Source organism: Epinephelus moara, chromosome 19, assembly GCF_006386435.1.
Source record: "Epinephelus moara isolate mb chromosome 19, YSFRI_EMoa_1.0, whole genome shotgun sequence".
NCBI classification, from domain to species: domain Eukaryota; kingdom Metazoa; phylum Chordata; class Actinopteri; order Perciformes; family Serranidae; genus Epinephelus; species Epinephelus moara.
In genome coordinates this window covers 14,377,978-14,391,858 of record NC_065524.1, presented here as the reverse complement: position 1 = coordinate 14,391,858, position 13,881 = coordinate 14,377,978, and the positions used below count along the sequence as shown (strand labels likewise).

The window sequence follows — 13,881 nt, the reverse complement described above, 5'->3', positions numbered from 1 at the left end:
ATTGTTCGAAGTTGACTTTTAATCACGGCACCACAAATTAGGCTGATGAGGGTCGTATTTCTCAGGCAACATTTTGAATCTTTGGTGAAAATTTTACGTGTCTTATAAATAAATATCCTCATACTGAATCAGCCATTGAAATAGCTAAAACAAATTGATAAATACTTGCAATATTGTTGGTCAGTTCATCTGTTGGGGAAATAGGTTTGGAAGCACTGATAATGTGTATAAAATGTTCCATATCATCATAACATCAATATGTGATACAGTAGCAAACAATTCAAATCCATAAAGATAATTATTTCCCTTTATTTGCACAGAAGAGAAACCCTCTCCATACTCAAAAACCTTTTAGATTACATTACTATATTTAATGGCACTCACCAGACATATGGTTATCATGCTTGCTATTTTCCATTGTTAACACCATGGGTTTGTTCATACATAACCATTGTGCAACTGTAACAATTGGATACGCTGTCAGGGGACATGAATGTACCGACGTGACGTAAGCCATATAGAATGGCTTGAATGGATAAGACGTGAATTAATATCCATATCGCAGAGATGCATTTGCACCATATCTGCAGGACAGATGTCTATGTGGCACCCTGTACCCTTTATCCCTCCACACACAGAGAATACAGAAATGCAAGGAGCTTACCAACAATCCAGGACAAAAGGGAGCTTGCTGGTGGGAGGGAGGGAGGGAGGGAGGGAGGGAGGGAGGGGTAGCGGGGTGGATGGTGGGGAGCTGGAGCTTAGATGAGGACATTTCTCTCCAGTTATTGCACTTTGTGGTACCAGCCCAGGAGGCACAGTGACAGCTGTGGGGGAGGTGGAGGGGGGGTATTGTGATATATTGTCCGAGAAGCCCTTGGCCAAAATGCCAAACACGGCTGATGAAAATCTGACATATTGTTCAAAGACCATGTGGGAGATACACAAAAGCCCGCTCTAGCTTTCCCAAAGCTGGACTTCAAATTCACAGTTTATTTCCCAGGTTGATCGTGTGATTCATTGAGAGAAGTGGAGCTAAAGCTTCTTAGCATCTGTGATGTCAGACTTCTCAGTGCCAAAGCCTGCACATGGTAAGCACTTAGCAACACTCCTAAATCAAGATAATTTCTAAGCATGTACTGGGTGTGTGACTTCTCACCGTTCGTGCCACAAGGCTCTGCACAGCCCACAGGGGTTGTGAGTTCAAATATATTCCCAGAAAGCTGTAATTGAGCTCTAATTTACCTCATTGTGCTAATGGGCATAGCTCAGGTCCGCTGCTCTTGACAGGTGGGCAGTTAATGTCAAATGGGATCCGAAGGCTGTGGAAATTAAGCCATTTGATCTGTAGGTTCCTAACCGCTATTCCACCCTGCTGCCCACCACCGATGATTCCTAAACCACTCTTCCCATTACATCACTTTCATGGGCTCCCCGGGGCTGCTGGAGGCAGACAGTGTTAGGTTTCAAAGCCTGTATCTGGGCCACTAGCACACCCCTCTGCAAGCCTACCTTTTAGCCCGGGATCAAAGCTCAAAGAAGCACGGGAAGGAAAATAAAAAAGGGAAATCTTTGCATCATTTCGACAAATGTCTTCCTTTGCTACTCATAAAACGAGCAGCATTTATAATGTACCAAATTATGGACATAAATCTATTCTTATTATGATGGAATGGGTCATCTATGAAACTAAAGAGCAACTATTAACATATTCCCTGCTGAGATCTGAGATGTGTGAAGAGTCATGCCTCCTTCCAGAGGACCATTTTCCTTCAGCAGCAGGGGAGGGGTGGAGGCCTGAGGACATCCCTCTCCTGTTACACAACCTTGATGGCTCCTTGTGATCTCCGGATCTCTTTGAATGACTGTGGTAACCCCGGTGAGTCACTCCTCACTTGGCTACATAACAAAACCTGGACTTTACCTCACCTTTGGTAGGATGTGTCATGTGGGCCGTTATTAGTGGTTAGACAAGAGGAAATGCGACAACCCAAGTGTGGAGAAGTGTGTGGGTGTTGTGTTTTTATGGTGCACGTATCCATTGCCCAGCCATATAATCCCACACTTACAGAGGAAGCCTCCAGAGTGTGGTGACACACAAGCGGTGTGAGTGCATCTCTGTCTCTGCAGGGGAGGGCTGAAACCCCCACAGCTGCGAAGGAAGCAGTCAGGAGCTGTCAGTGGATGATATGGAGGTCAGAGGGCACAGAGCGGACACAATGATCGGGGGCATGGTGATCAATCGATTGGCCAGTGAGTGTTGCATCCCTCGGGGCCAAAACGGACGTGGCTGTCAATCCAAACTTGACAGAGAAGAAAAATACACAAAAACTGTCTTTATTGTGGAGGGGAAAACCCAAATGTTTGTAGTCCATGCATATCGAGAAAATAGGTGCCATATGTGCACGCAGCAACTATGTGAATTTGCCAATCACATCCTGGATGTCATTGTGGATTATTAGCTTGTCTAAACTAATATCATATAGATCAATGCGGTGGCACATGGACATGACTTATATGGGGATTTTGTGTACACACTGAACAATCTTAGGGTATATTTTACAGTGCTGTGAGAGTCTGAGTCATACAACTCTATAGAGTCTGGATAATGATTCACAGATTGCTGACCTGCTGTGATTAATGCTTCTGCTGGATGCTTCTGACAAATTTGCACCACAAACGCAGAGCTTTTTCTAGCTGTTTCCATTCCATACGCTACTGTAGCTGCCGCGTGCATGTGTTTATGCGCATATACGTGCCAAGACCACACTGTGACTTTTGGCAGTGTTTATGAGCTGAGAGGTGGTGCAGTGGTCGAGCCAAAACTCAAATCTTCCTCCTTTTTTTTTTTTTCTTTAAATAGTTGTGATAGTGCGACTTCACAGTATATAAATATAGTGTGTGTGTTTATATATATATGTAGTTATAATATATACATTTCTTCAAATCAGCATGGATACAGTGTGATCTGAGGGTGTGTTGCTGTGGTCGCTGCTAACACACTAAATGACTCTTAACAGTGCACATGCCTCAACTATTACTGACACTTAACCTTCAGCTAAAATTTCAATTGCTTTCAGCTTTTACAATTTTGACTAACATGCAATGGAAGCGCAAAAAAACAAAGACAACCTTACCTCGTAATTGTAAGTTGCTATCTCGTAATTACAGCAGGTAGTTAACAGTTGGCGCTAACTTAGGCTACAGGATAAGAGAGTGAACAATGATAGCGCTATTGCATTTAATCTGCTTTTATTTCTTTCTCAATTAAAGACACTAGCATATTTTAATGTGACTTGATGTGGATGGCAAAAATATCAGTATGTCAGCACTGTGCAGACACCTCAAGTCGTTGGGATTATTCAGGTGGAAAGCCCTGTCTGACCTGCTGGAATTCGTTCGACTCCTGCAGAAACAGTTAAATCCATGCTTCATGGATATAAACTTACACATTTATGTGGGCTGTTTAGTGCAGGAACCTTGTGAAGAACAGACTTATGATATCCTAGAACAGGGGTCAGTGACCTTTACCATCAAAAGAGACAATTTGGGCCCAAAAATAAGAAAAGGTGGAGCTACAACACATATTTGAACCTTACAAAGAGCCTAGTTAGGGAGACTCATGAACACTAGCCAAGGCTATCAAGGTTTGTCAAAATTTAGAGGAAATTGCACCAAGTTGGAGACATATTGTTAGTTGACAAAATGTTAAAACTTTTTTTTTAATTCAGTGTATAGGCATTTATGTAGACATTTTTAAGCATTTTCCTGATTGGAGATTGTAAAAATCACTTTAGGTCTGCAACAATGATACATTGAAATTAAAATGTTACAAAAAAAAACTGTTATTCAAATTTTGTCAAAGCCTCAGGAAGACACTGGAGAGGAGCTAGGGAGCCACATGTGGCTCCAGAGCTGCAGGTTGCCTACACCTGTCCTAGAAGATAATATCCTCTAAGTAGGAGATCCCTCATAATCATGAGAGCTTTCCTTGTAGTTACCAGATTATGTGTCTATTTACTTATCCTATGTGGATGCAATGCACTTCTGAACAGTTCAAATGCTTCTATCTTTTTCTTAGAGTGCTTATATATATAAAACAGGGTGGCAGTAGCTCAGCCCGTAGAGACTTGGCTCAAGTCCCTGTCCGGACCAAATATGGAGTGGACTGGCAGGGGGAGAGCTGCCAGCACACCTCCAGGGCACTGTCAAGGCGCCCCTGACGAAGGCACGGACACTCCAATTGCTCAGGGCACCCGTCCATGGGCAGCCCCCTTGCTCAGACATCTCTCCATTTAATGCATGTATAGGTCCTGATTTTGTGTATGTGTATTTCAGGCCTGTGTGTATATGACAATAGAGTGAACCAATTTAATTTCCCCTCAGGGATTAATAAAGTGTATTTTCTTCTTCTTTTATATAAATAGACAGTTCAACTGCCTACATGGCTCAAACTTGGAATTAAAATTTCAGTTGCTCTCAGTGATTACACCTCAGCCGATCTCAATTGCTTTTGGCTCTTACACTTCAAAATGCATTTTACACCCAAACAATGCTCACACTTTAACAGACACTTCAGCTGCAGCTCCTGTATGACTTTGCACATGTAAACTAACATTTGAGGACATTTCTACCTGTTTAGTGTTTGCACCTGCAATTCTCAGATTAGGCATGCACACTTACACTTTCTTGAGAGACATTAGCCTTTTCTAGTTCTTTATATATTCCAGATCTTCCAAAATTGTTTTAAAATGTGCACCAAGTGACCCATTTCCCTCTCTGCTCAAACTAATCTGTCCCTCAGACATCTTGAAGGGAATCGCTGAATATTTTGTGATGCTAAACAGCAGCATTTTGCGAACTCTTTATGCATATGACTCATTATGCAGCCATAATGTCTACAAAGAATGTTTGGGTCCTCAGCATTAATGCTGTTGATTATGGATTTGTTTGAATCATGTCTTTAATATGCAAAAAGAAGGCTAATGATGTGAGAATGTTCTTAGCCTGGCCTGGCCTTTAATCTCTCCATTCATCTAATCCTTTTTTCTCTTCAAAGCCTCCAGAGATGACAGCAGGGTTTGAATAACAGACATTTTCACCACAACTGTATTAAAAAATAAATATCTCCATCTATTAATCAGAGCCGAAGCAAAGTCTTGGTTTTTAATGTTTTATTATGAATAGCCTTTGCTACAATTAGTATTTTAAATGTGTTAATATCAAACAAGCTCGAGCAGTATCAAACTGCTGATTTCAGTATAAAGGAGAAAATGTTTTGGTGCACCACACGCTGTACATGTGAAGTAAGTGTCATGAGTTCAGGATAAGACTAAGTCATAACTGATTTAAGATTATATCACTGAGATTATTCTGTGAAAATGGTTTTGAAACTGATTCTCCACTGAGCAGATAGGTTTCTTTCAACAGAGACTGTTAACCCAATAACACAACAATAAAAACAACAACAAAACAACAGGAAACATGACATACGGCTGGTAAGAAAACATGTTTTTCAATTAATAGAATCTACATCTACACAGTGCACACACACACTATTGCTCCTTTTAACTTGGATCAATATAAACACTCATTAAAGGCACTCATCAGGATTTGAAGTGATTTATATAAAACACATCAAAAATAAAACCATGGTAGCTCTTCCCATCATAAATATAATCAGTAGTAGCATTTTTTTTTTCTTTTTTTGCTTTTCAACAAATATGTGCACTGCACATTAGAAACTATTTCTAAAACCCTTTATTAGTAAAATCATTAAAATATCTCAGAGGTCCCTTTTCCCAAAGAACTTTTTGAAGACAGATTTGTTGTGCGGCCGTGGCAGGCTGGCGTAGCTCCTCAGAGCAGAGTCCTGATGGGTGTCCTGCTGCCATCCGGCCGAGGCCAGCAGCGGGGACTCAGAGCTCCTGCTTATAGACACGCCGTCTGACGTCTTGTCTCCAACGACAAGAGTCACACAGTAGTTGGAGCCTCTTTCCAGGCCGCTGCCTCCAGGGGTGTGCTGCATGGGTTTGATCTTCTGAAACGTTGCTGAGAGGAAACAGAGTGAACATTAGGAGGCTGAGAAACAGCTGTTTATGATTCACAGTCATGTTATAGATTTAGGTTAATAACTGCAAACTAACCTGATGTGAAGGAGTGGGAGCGACGCTTGGTGCTGAGCCAGTCTTGACCGCTGGAGACAGGGGAGTGAGGGGAGGGAGAGGTGTTGTTTCTGCATGCTCCAGACAGTCTGTGAGTCACCGTCTGCTTTAAACTGTCTTCATCATCATCTAGAGGGGGACAAGGCATTATTAAAAGCAGACATTAAAGGTCTTGTGTGTAGGATTTAGTGGTATCTAGCAGTAAGGTTGCAAAAACTTAAACTTCTCCCATGTGCCAAATGTGTCAAAGAACTTCAGTGGTTGATGTGCAAATGTGAAAAGGTAATGGCACCATCTAGAGTCAGTGTTTGGTTTGTCCATTCAGAGCTACTGTAGAGCAACATGGTGGACTTTGTAGAAGAGGACCCACTTCCTATGTAGATATAACTGGCTCATTCTGAGGTAACAACAACCCAACAATCCTTTTTTTCAGGTGATTATACACTAATGAAAACACAGTTATAAATATTATATTCCATTTCTGACAATAGTTGCCCCTAAATCCTACACACTGGACCTTTAAAACAGAAGAGCTGAGGGACAAAGTGTGAGCTGCCTCTGTGCAGTCCTGTGATACTCTAGTTGTTTAACATGTAGTAAGACAATACCTCAGCTCCACCTAGTGGAACATGCTATACCTGCAACAGCAATTTTCCTGGTTAGAGCACTTATAGCAGCCTGAAACACTGCAAACCTATATGAATTTCTTCTTGAGCTCAAGAGTAAAGAAGCAAGCAACACCAGCTTGTTTAATAAAATCATTATTGGGAAAATGAATAGAACTCCTGTTAAATATCTACCATAGCAGATCCTCTAACCACCAGTGGGCCCAGTGGGGCTATCCAGTAGCCAACAATAGAGGGTGGGGCTTGTATTGCTTTTGTTGATTCAGCAGAAGGCCTTACCACAGCAGCCTCCATCTGAGGATGACATGGTCGACTGCTCATCCACACTCCTTAAATTACTCTGCGGCATGTGACTGAACTCTCTGGTGACGACAACAATCTCTTTGGTTTGGGTCGCGCCCGGCGGTTTGCGCCTTGGGAACGTGGAGGTGACATCATGGCGGGAGGAGGGGCAGTGGCATTTGGCAAGACCATGACAATTGGGACAGAGGAAGGGCTTTCTGGAAGGGAGAGGAACATGTTTTAATCACAAACATTATTATAAAGAAGCAGAAGCATCAGGAGCTGGAGGTTGTTAAAGGGACAGTTCACCCCCAAATCAAAATGCATATTTTTCCTCTGACCTGTAGTGCCATTCATCGGTCTAGATTGTTTTGGTGTAAGCTGCCAAGTGTTGGAGATATTGGCCATAAAGCTCTCTGCCTTCTCCCCAATATAATGGAACTAGATGGCACTCAGTTTGTGGTACTCAAGGTGCCAAAAAAATTAATTTGAAAAACTCAACAGCAATGTCTCTTTCCAGAAATCATGACCCAGTTACTCAAGATAATCCACAGACCTTGTTGTGAGCAGTTTCATGTCTGTTTCTGTTTTATTATTTTGCCTCTTTGAGCACCACAAGCTGAGTGCCATCTAATTCCATTATATTACAGAGAAGGCAGACATCTCTACAGCCGATATCTCCAACACTCTGCAACTCCAAAACAATCTAGACTGATAAACAGCACTACAGGTAGGAGTAAAAATATTTGATTTTGGGGTGGACTCTCCCTTTAAACCGTCATATCTTACAAGGAAATGGGGAAGTCTTGATCAGCTGGGACACTTGATAATGAAGGCACAGACTCACTCCGACCTATGAAGGAAAAAACCCCGTATATGAATCACATCCGTTTCGTATCGCTACAGAATTTGCATGCATTAGCTTTGAAATATAATGTTTACCTGTGCTTGCTTGTATTTTCATCATCCATTTCTTCATCATAAAGCGTGAGGAAGCATTGAGCAGATATTCGGACCCATCACGAAGCCTGAGTGCCAGAAAAGACAACTGTTACAGAATGGCCAAACACACAGCTCTCTGTATCATCTATAAAACATCGTCATTGTGAATTAGTTTTTATTACAGTCTTACCGTAGTCGAAAGCAGTTGGGTTTTTTGGTGTACTCTGGTGCAGGTGAACACTCAGCTCCCATGAGGTTCAGCGGCAGGCCGCATGCAGAGCTCTGCAGCACAGCACAGATTGATCATCATTGACTTCATACTTTCCAATTCAATTATTTATCATTTCTGTTCTCCTGGGCTCTTTTTGTTGTATTTTTTCTGCTTACCCTCAGTGTATCCTTTCTATCCTGGTAGAAGCACAAGGTGTGTCTATATAGGACAGCATGGTAGGAGTTCCAGCCTCTGGAGGCAGCCTGTGAAAATAAGATAAGAGTGTGTGCTGCTGACTGTGGGCTTTACATTTGCTGACCGTGCTGGCTTAAACATAAAACGGAGCCTTGCTCACTTTCTTTCCTCCCAGCTGCAGCTTGTGCTTCCTCTCAAGCGTTCCCTCCATAGACTGCAGCTCAGGCTTTCCACTCTGAGAGGGTTTGAATTAACAACATTTAGACAAAGAGGAAAACTCCTCTCTGTGGATAATCATAAAAGCCATGTTTCTGAAAGGCAAAGAGCTGAACAGATTGCAGTCACTCTTACCAGGGTGATACAGCGCCCTCCTGTGGCCACTGATTCTTCCTGCTTCTCCATGTTGTCCAGGCTGTGAGAGGCTTCTCTTTGCTGACAGATGCCATCCAAACCCATATGAACTGACAGTAGACTCATTGAGTGGTCCTGTTCAGTAAGAGAAGATACCACAGTCATCACTGATGACATAATATGAGCTGCTCGTGCAGTTACTTGCCTTAAATATCAACACTAAGGTTTACTGCAAAATGACTTTAGTTTGTATTCACTGTATACATCGGATAGTTGACATACTTGTTAATACTGTATAAACATTTAGATTTATTACTATTGCATTAATTAGGATTCTAATAAATGAGGTAGAGTGGGTTAGAGTTTCAGTTCACCCAAATTACATAAAACACTTTTGATGCTATCTAGTCATGCTGACAGTTTTGGTTTTATTCAGAGGTGGAAGAAGTTGTCAGATGAATTACTTAAAGGTCAAGTGTGTAGGATTTAGGGGCATCTGTTGGCAGAAATGCATTATAATATTCAGAACTATCTTTTCAGTAGTTTATAAAGCACCTGAAAATAAGATTTGTTGTGTTTTGTTACCTTAGAATGAGCTGTTAATATCTACACACTGAGCAGGTCCTTCTCCATGGAGTCTGCCATGTTGTCCTACCATAGCCCAGCATGGACAAATCAAACACTGGCTCTATAGGGCCATTCATGTTTTCGCATTGGCCACTGTTGTTCTTCTACATGCTTGACATGAGAGTAGTTTTGGTTGGGTGCAATCTGCAACCTCACCACTAGGCGCCACTAAATCCTATACACTAGACCTTTAAGTAAAAGTAGTAATACCACAGTGTTTATTACTTTAATGTTGCAGTTGGTAAATGTGGAGCTAATTTTTATTACATATATATTGTTGGATAGCTTAACCTATTGTATTGTATCATGACTTATTAGTTATTTTATTTAAATGTTATGTTAATAATCTGAATCTGGAAAGACATGTAAGTTATCAGATCAATGCACTGAAGTACAGAGCACAATATTTATCTGTGATTTATATTGGAGCAGAGGTATGGCATTGGAAATACTAAAGGAAAGTACAAGTATGCCAAAACTGTAGAGTGCTAGAGTAAATGTACGTAGTTACATTCCACCACTTGTTTTATTTGCTGGAGTTTTAGATATGTCAGAGGATTTCTAACAACATCCCACTACAGACTTTGAATGTCACTAACTTAGTTGTAATTCTTTCCATTGTACTGGGAAATCTCAAAGACAGATATCTCCAAACCTGGGTAAATAAAACCACGTATGCATGCCTACACACCAGTAGGAATACGTTTTTTTCTGTAATTTGGGTGAACTGATCTAGTCTCAAAGGTTTTGACATCACAGTATACCAAACGCTGACCTCACCTTCAAACTACCTGCGTGCTCATCCACCTCCTCCCCCACCTTTGCCTCCTCCTCCTCCTCCTCATCCTCTCTGTACTGATAAATATATCTCTGATTGTCCCCCACATCTGGCAGCTTCACTGGATCAGATGCCGTCTCGTTTACTGTCACTGAGATCTTGCCGGCTGGCTCCCTGTTAGGAAAGGCCGCCCAGGATCTCCTGTCTCCTGTGGCCAGTGGAGGGAGGTTAACTTTGGGACTCTGCTCCTTGTCGTAACCCAGCAAGCTCTGAAGGTAGGAGGGCAGTTTAAACTCGGCCACGAGGAGGTTGGGTGCTGAGGCAGTGACCAGGTTCCTGTAGAGCACAGCCGGGGTCTTGGGTGAAGGTGAGCGGGAAGGGGGCTCTTTGGATTGGACAGAGGGTTCAGACTCTTCCTGGTTGGGCTGGTACATAATGTCTGAGCAGATGCTCTGTCTAAAGTTAGTAGTCTGGTTCCAGATGTCCTCCAGTTCTTCTTCTTCCTCCTCAAATTGCTGGTGGTCGAGGTTGACGGGCTCTGTATCTAGCTCTGCTGAGTCTGTTGACAAACCTGATGATGTTACAGTGCTCTCCTTCGATTTAGCGCAGTCTATACCTCCCACCTCAAGGGACATCAGCCTCCCCACCACACCCTTGGGCTGCTGCTTATCTGGACATGGAGCATCAGTACAAAGCTTGATACTGCTGGAGGTGGAGATTCCAGAGTCAACTGAGTCCTGACGAACACTCACATTCACTGTCGACTTCAGATTCACCACCATATGAGAAGCTTGGCTCAGACACTGTCCAGGACTCTCTCCATGCACACACTGGGTCCTTGCACATTTATGGTACTGATGTCCTTTTAGGTCTCGGATGAGTGTGTGGACACTAGGGCATTGGTGTTTATGTGCAGCTGTATTTTGGGCTTGGTTCACATAAATAGGGAGCTGGGAAGACTGGACGGTCACATCTCTTTCAGTTGTATTGGTTTTAACCTCTGATGACATTTTGTCCCACTCCTGCTCTGGATCCTCCTGCTGACTGAACTGTGTTTGAGACAGGTCGTTACATGGCACAGTCTGATCCTCATCCTGTCCCGGGGAAAGAGGAGGTGCTGGTTGGAAACTCTTCTCCACATCAGGCAGATCTTTCATGACAATCGTCGAAGTCTGAGTTTCAGGAAAACTGATTTCTGCTGAACTGCGTGTGACTGCAGGAGTGGGTCGAGTCTGTTTGAAAGAGCTCAGGGCTGATTGTCTCTGGGAGTGGGGGTCCGGATCAGTCCCTGCTCCGGTTTTGGATTCCGGAGGGGCGATGGTAATGATGTCCTGAATGCTGGGGATGAGGGTCATGTCCTTGGGCAGGTCGAAGCTCAGCACAGAGCCCAAAGAGAGGAATCTGCAGTGGCTTCTCGCGTGATTTGTGGTTGGCCCCTCTGATTCAGCATATGGAATAATGCTGTATTCTCCTGAACACTCTGTATCAATGTCCTTCAGCAGGGGGTTCTTCATGTAGGCCATAGCTTCTACTCTATCCCTACTCTTTGGTGAAGTCTTCCTCCTCCTGCCTTCCTTAAGTGGCCATGTATGTGTGTCGTATGTGACTGTCTCGCAGCCAAACTGAGGCATCCCGTCCCTTTGCTCCTCCACTCCCATGATTTTCTGGATAGTGTGTCTTCGACCATCTCTCTTCCTCTTCCTCTTCTTTCCCATTCTCTTAAGGCTGCTGAAAATGGAGCTGCCGCCATTCCCTGCCGAAGCGTGAAAGGTTACATTGGCCGTCTGAGGTGCAGGCACTGAGGAAGATGACGAGGAAGAGGTGGACGGCAGGAAAGTAGGTGAGGCTGAGGCTGTAGAGCGGCTCTTTTGGCGTGGCAGGGTGATACTCTCATACACAGGGGCCACAGCCAAGTTGTTATCCTTGACATGCAAGTAGGTACTTACCTAGAAAAAGAAACGGATATTAGGCGTGTGGGACCTCTCATACTGTTAATGTAAATGCTTTATCACAAACAGTTAACCCCAGGGAGACTCATGCGTGCTGCAGGCTGGAGCCCTGCAGCCCTCTGCGAGAACAAGAGCTGTTTCATGTGTTACAGATGAATGATGACATGAGTGATAACCTGACTAAGACAATCAGCTACTTTTCAGAGACAAACATCAGCCTCTTAACCTCACATCCCACACACCCAAGAAAACAATGGATTCAGGAATGCACAAGCCTCACACGGCAATGCAGATGTATAAAAACATGTGAAAGACGTACAAATTAGATGAAAGGACAAAAGAACACGAACATGATTGTAACTGCACACTTGCAGGACTTAATCAAAATCACATGTGGCTGCACATGCCGTCATATGCAGCTGTAATGGCTTGACCTTTCAACTCTGTGACTAATCTCTTGTTTCTGTGGAAGCCCCAGACTATAAATCATGGTGTGTAGTCTGGGGGCCTTTCTTGAAAAGTTCAGCACCAGTTCTTTGTCTAATGACTGCGCCTGTGTTGGCGTTTGGGACGCACTCCTGCTGGGAGCCATTTTGGAGCAAAAGTTTCATAGGAAGTGAAGGTGAGGTCACTTATTTTAACACAACCGAGGCACAGCCGCGGAGAGCCAAACAAGACCAGGTTTACGTCAGGCTTGTGGTGAAATGACAGAAGGAGAAGAGAGAGCGTCTGTCAACATTCACAGCAGGGAGAAGACTGTGTGTGCTTTTCTTACTCATCACCCTTATTCTGTGTCTGCCATCGGTGCTCTCCAGCTTTAAATTCTGGCTCATTGAACAAGTTAAGCTCCAAAGAAAAGTTTTTAATGTTGGAGGAAAGTTGGAGTGTAAACACACTGATTCATTGTGATTTTTATTTGGGAATTTAACTATTTATCTGAGTTTACACAAGACAAAATGACTACTGACAGATTACTGCAAAGATGGATTTACATCCACATCCAAAACATACAAATTTGTTTCCAGTGCCTCAAACTTACGTAGGTAATTCCTCGATTTTAAGGCTGGAATGTATGATGGGGACATGGCTCCTTTAAATATCAACACCGCCAAGATTCACAGTCTATTTTTAGATAAAATGCCCTACAGTAGAATACAATAAAATCGATCAATAAAGAACATTTTACTTTGCATAGGTTGGCATAATACTATATATCTGGTCAAATTAATTCTCTTAATTTGTAACAAACTGGAGACAGTAACATAACAAAAATATATTTGTTTCTGAAACAGAGCACAGAACAGATTTTTGTCCACTAATTGGAGATCATATATATTGTTACACTTCATTCATTATGTTTATATTTTCACAAGTGGACTGTAAAAGCAGCACCTCTCTGTCCCATCTCATTACAACAGGCTGTGCTTCATTAAAAATAGAATTTATGTGGTTTTGGATTTGCATTTATGACTGCAGTTAAGTAGGAAATTGTGAGTTCTGACAGTAAAACAGTTTGTTATCTTTTCTCACTTTTCTCACATTGACTGTAAATTTTCCAGCTGCAGTGACTTCGGAGATGGTGCGAGTGCAAATATGATAGCGCTTTGGCGTGACCTGTTTCCTTTCTGCGCTCATGCCTGGCTTACAGACAGGGCAGCAACACAGGGAAAGCTGCAGACCGGCTGTACCTTGTAACGGGTTAGTAGAGCATGCTGCCCCCAGAAAACAACTACACACAGCATGCAGTCCCAGCACA

At 42.8% G+C, this 13,881-nt stretch overlaps 1 protein-coding gene across 4 annotated transcripts in view; it reads right to left on the bottom strand.

The window, feature by feature from the left end:
• Positions 1-3,724: 3,724 nt before the first annotated feature.
• LOC126406681 (spectrin beta chain, non-erythrocytic 5) overlaps positions 3,725-13,881 on the bottom strand; it is a 33,388-nt gene continuing 23,231 nt past the window's right edge. For 2 of the 4 annotated variants that reach the window (XM_050071134.1, XM_050071135.1), the window contains exons 25-34: positions 10,179-12,122; positions 8,772-8,906; positions 8,581-8,655; positions 8,402-8,488; positions 8,205-8,296; positions 8,015-8,100; positions 7,862-7,925; positions 7,070-7,290; positions 6,147-6,293; positions 3,726-6,051 (exon numbers count right to left, since the gene is read on the bottom strand). In XM_050071134.1, coding sequence (XP_049927091.1) covers positions 5,786-6,051; positions 6,147-6,293; positions 7,070-7,290; positions 7,862-7,925; positions 8,015-8,100; positions 8,205-8,296; positions 8,402-8,488; positions 8,581-8,655; positions 8,772-8,906; positions 10,179-12,122 — 3,117 coding nt within the window. In that variant the 3' untranslated portion in view covers positions 3,726-5,785. Of the gene's footprint in view, positions 6,052-6,146; positions 6,294-7,069; positions 7,291-7,861; positions 7,926-8,014; positions 8,101-8,204; positions 8,297-8,401; positions 8,489-8,580; positions 8,656-8,771; positions 8,907-10,178; positions 12,123-13,881 lie in introns of all 4 variants that reach the window. The other 2 variants (XM_050071136.1, XM_050071137.1) reach the window with 2 other exon arrangements.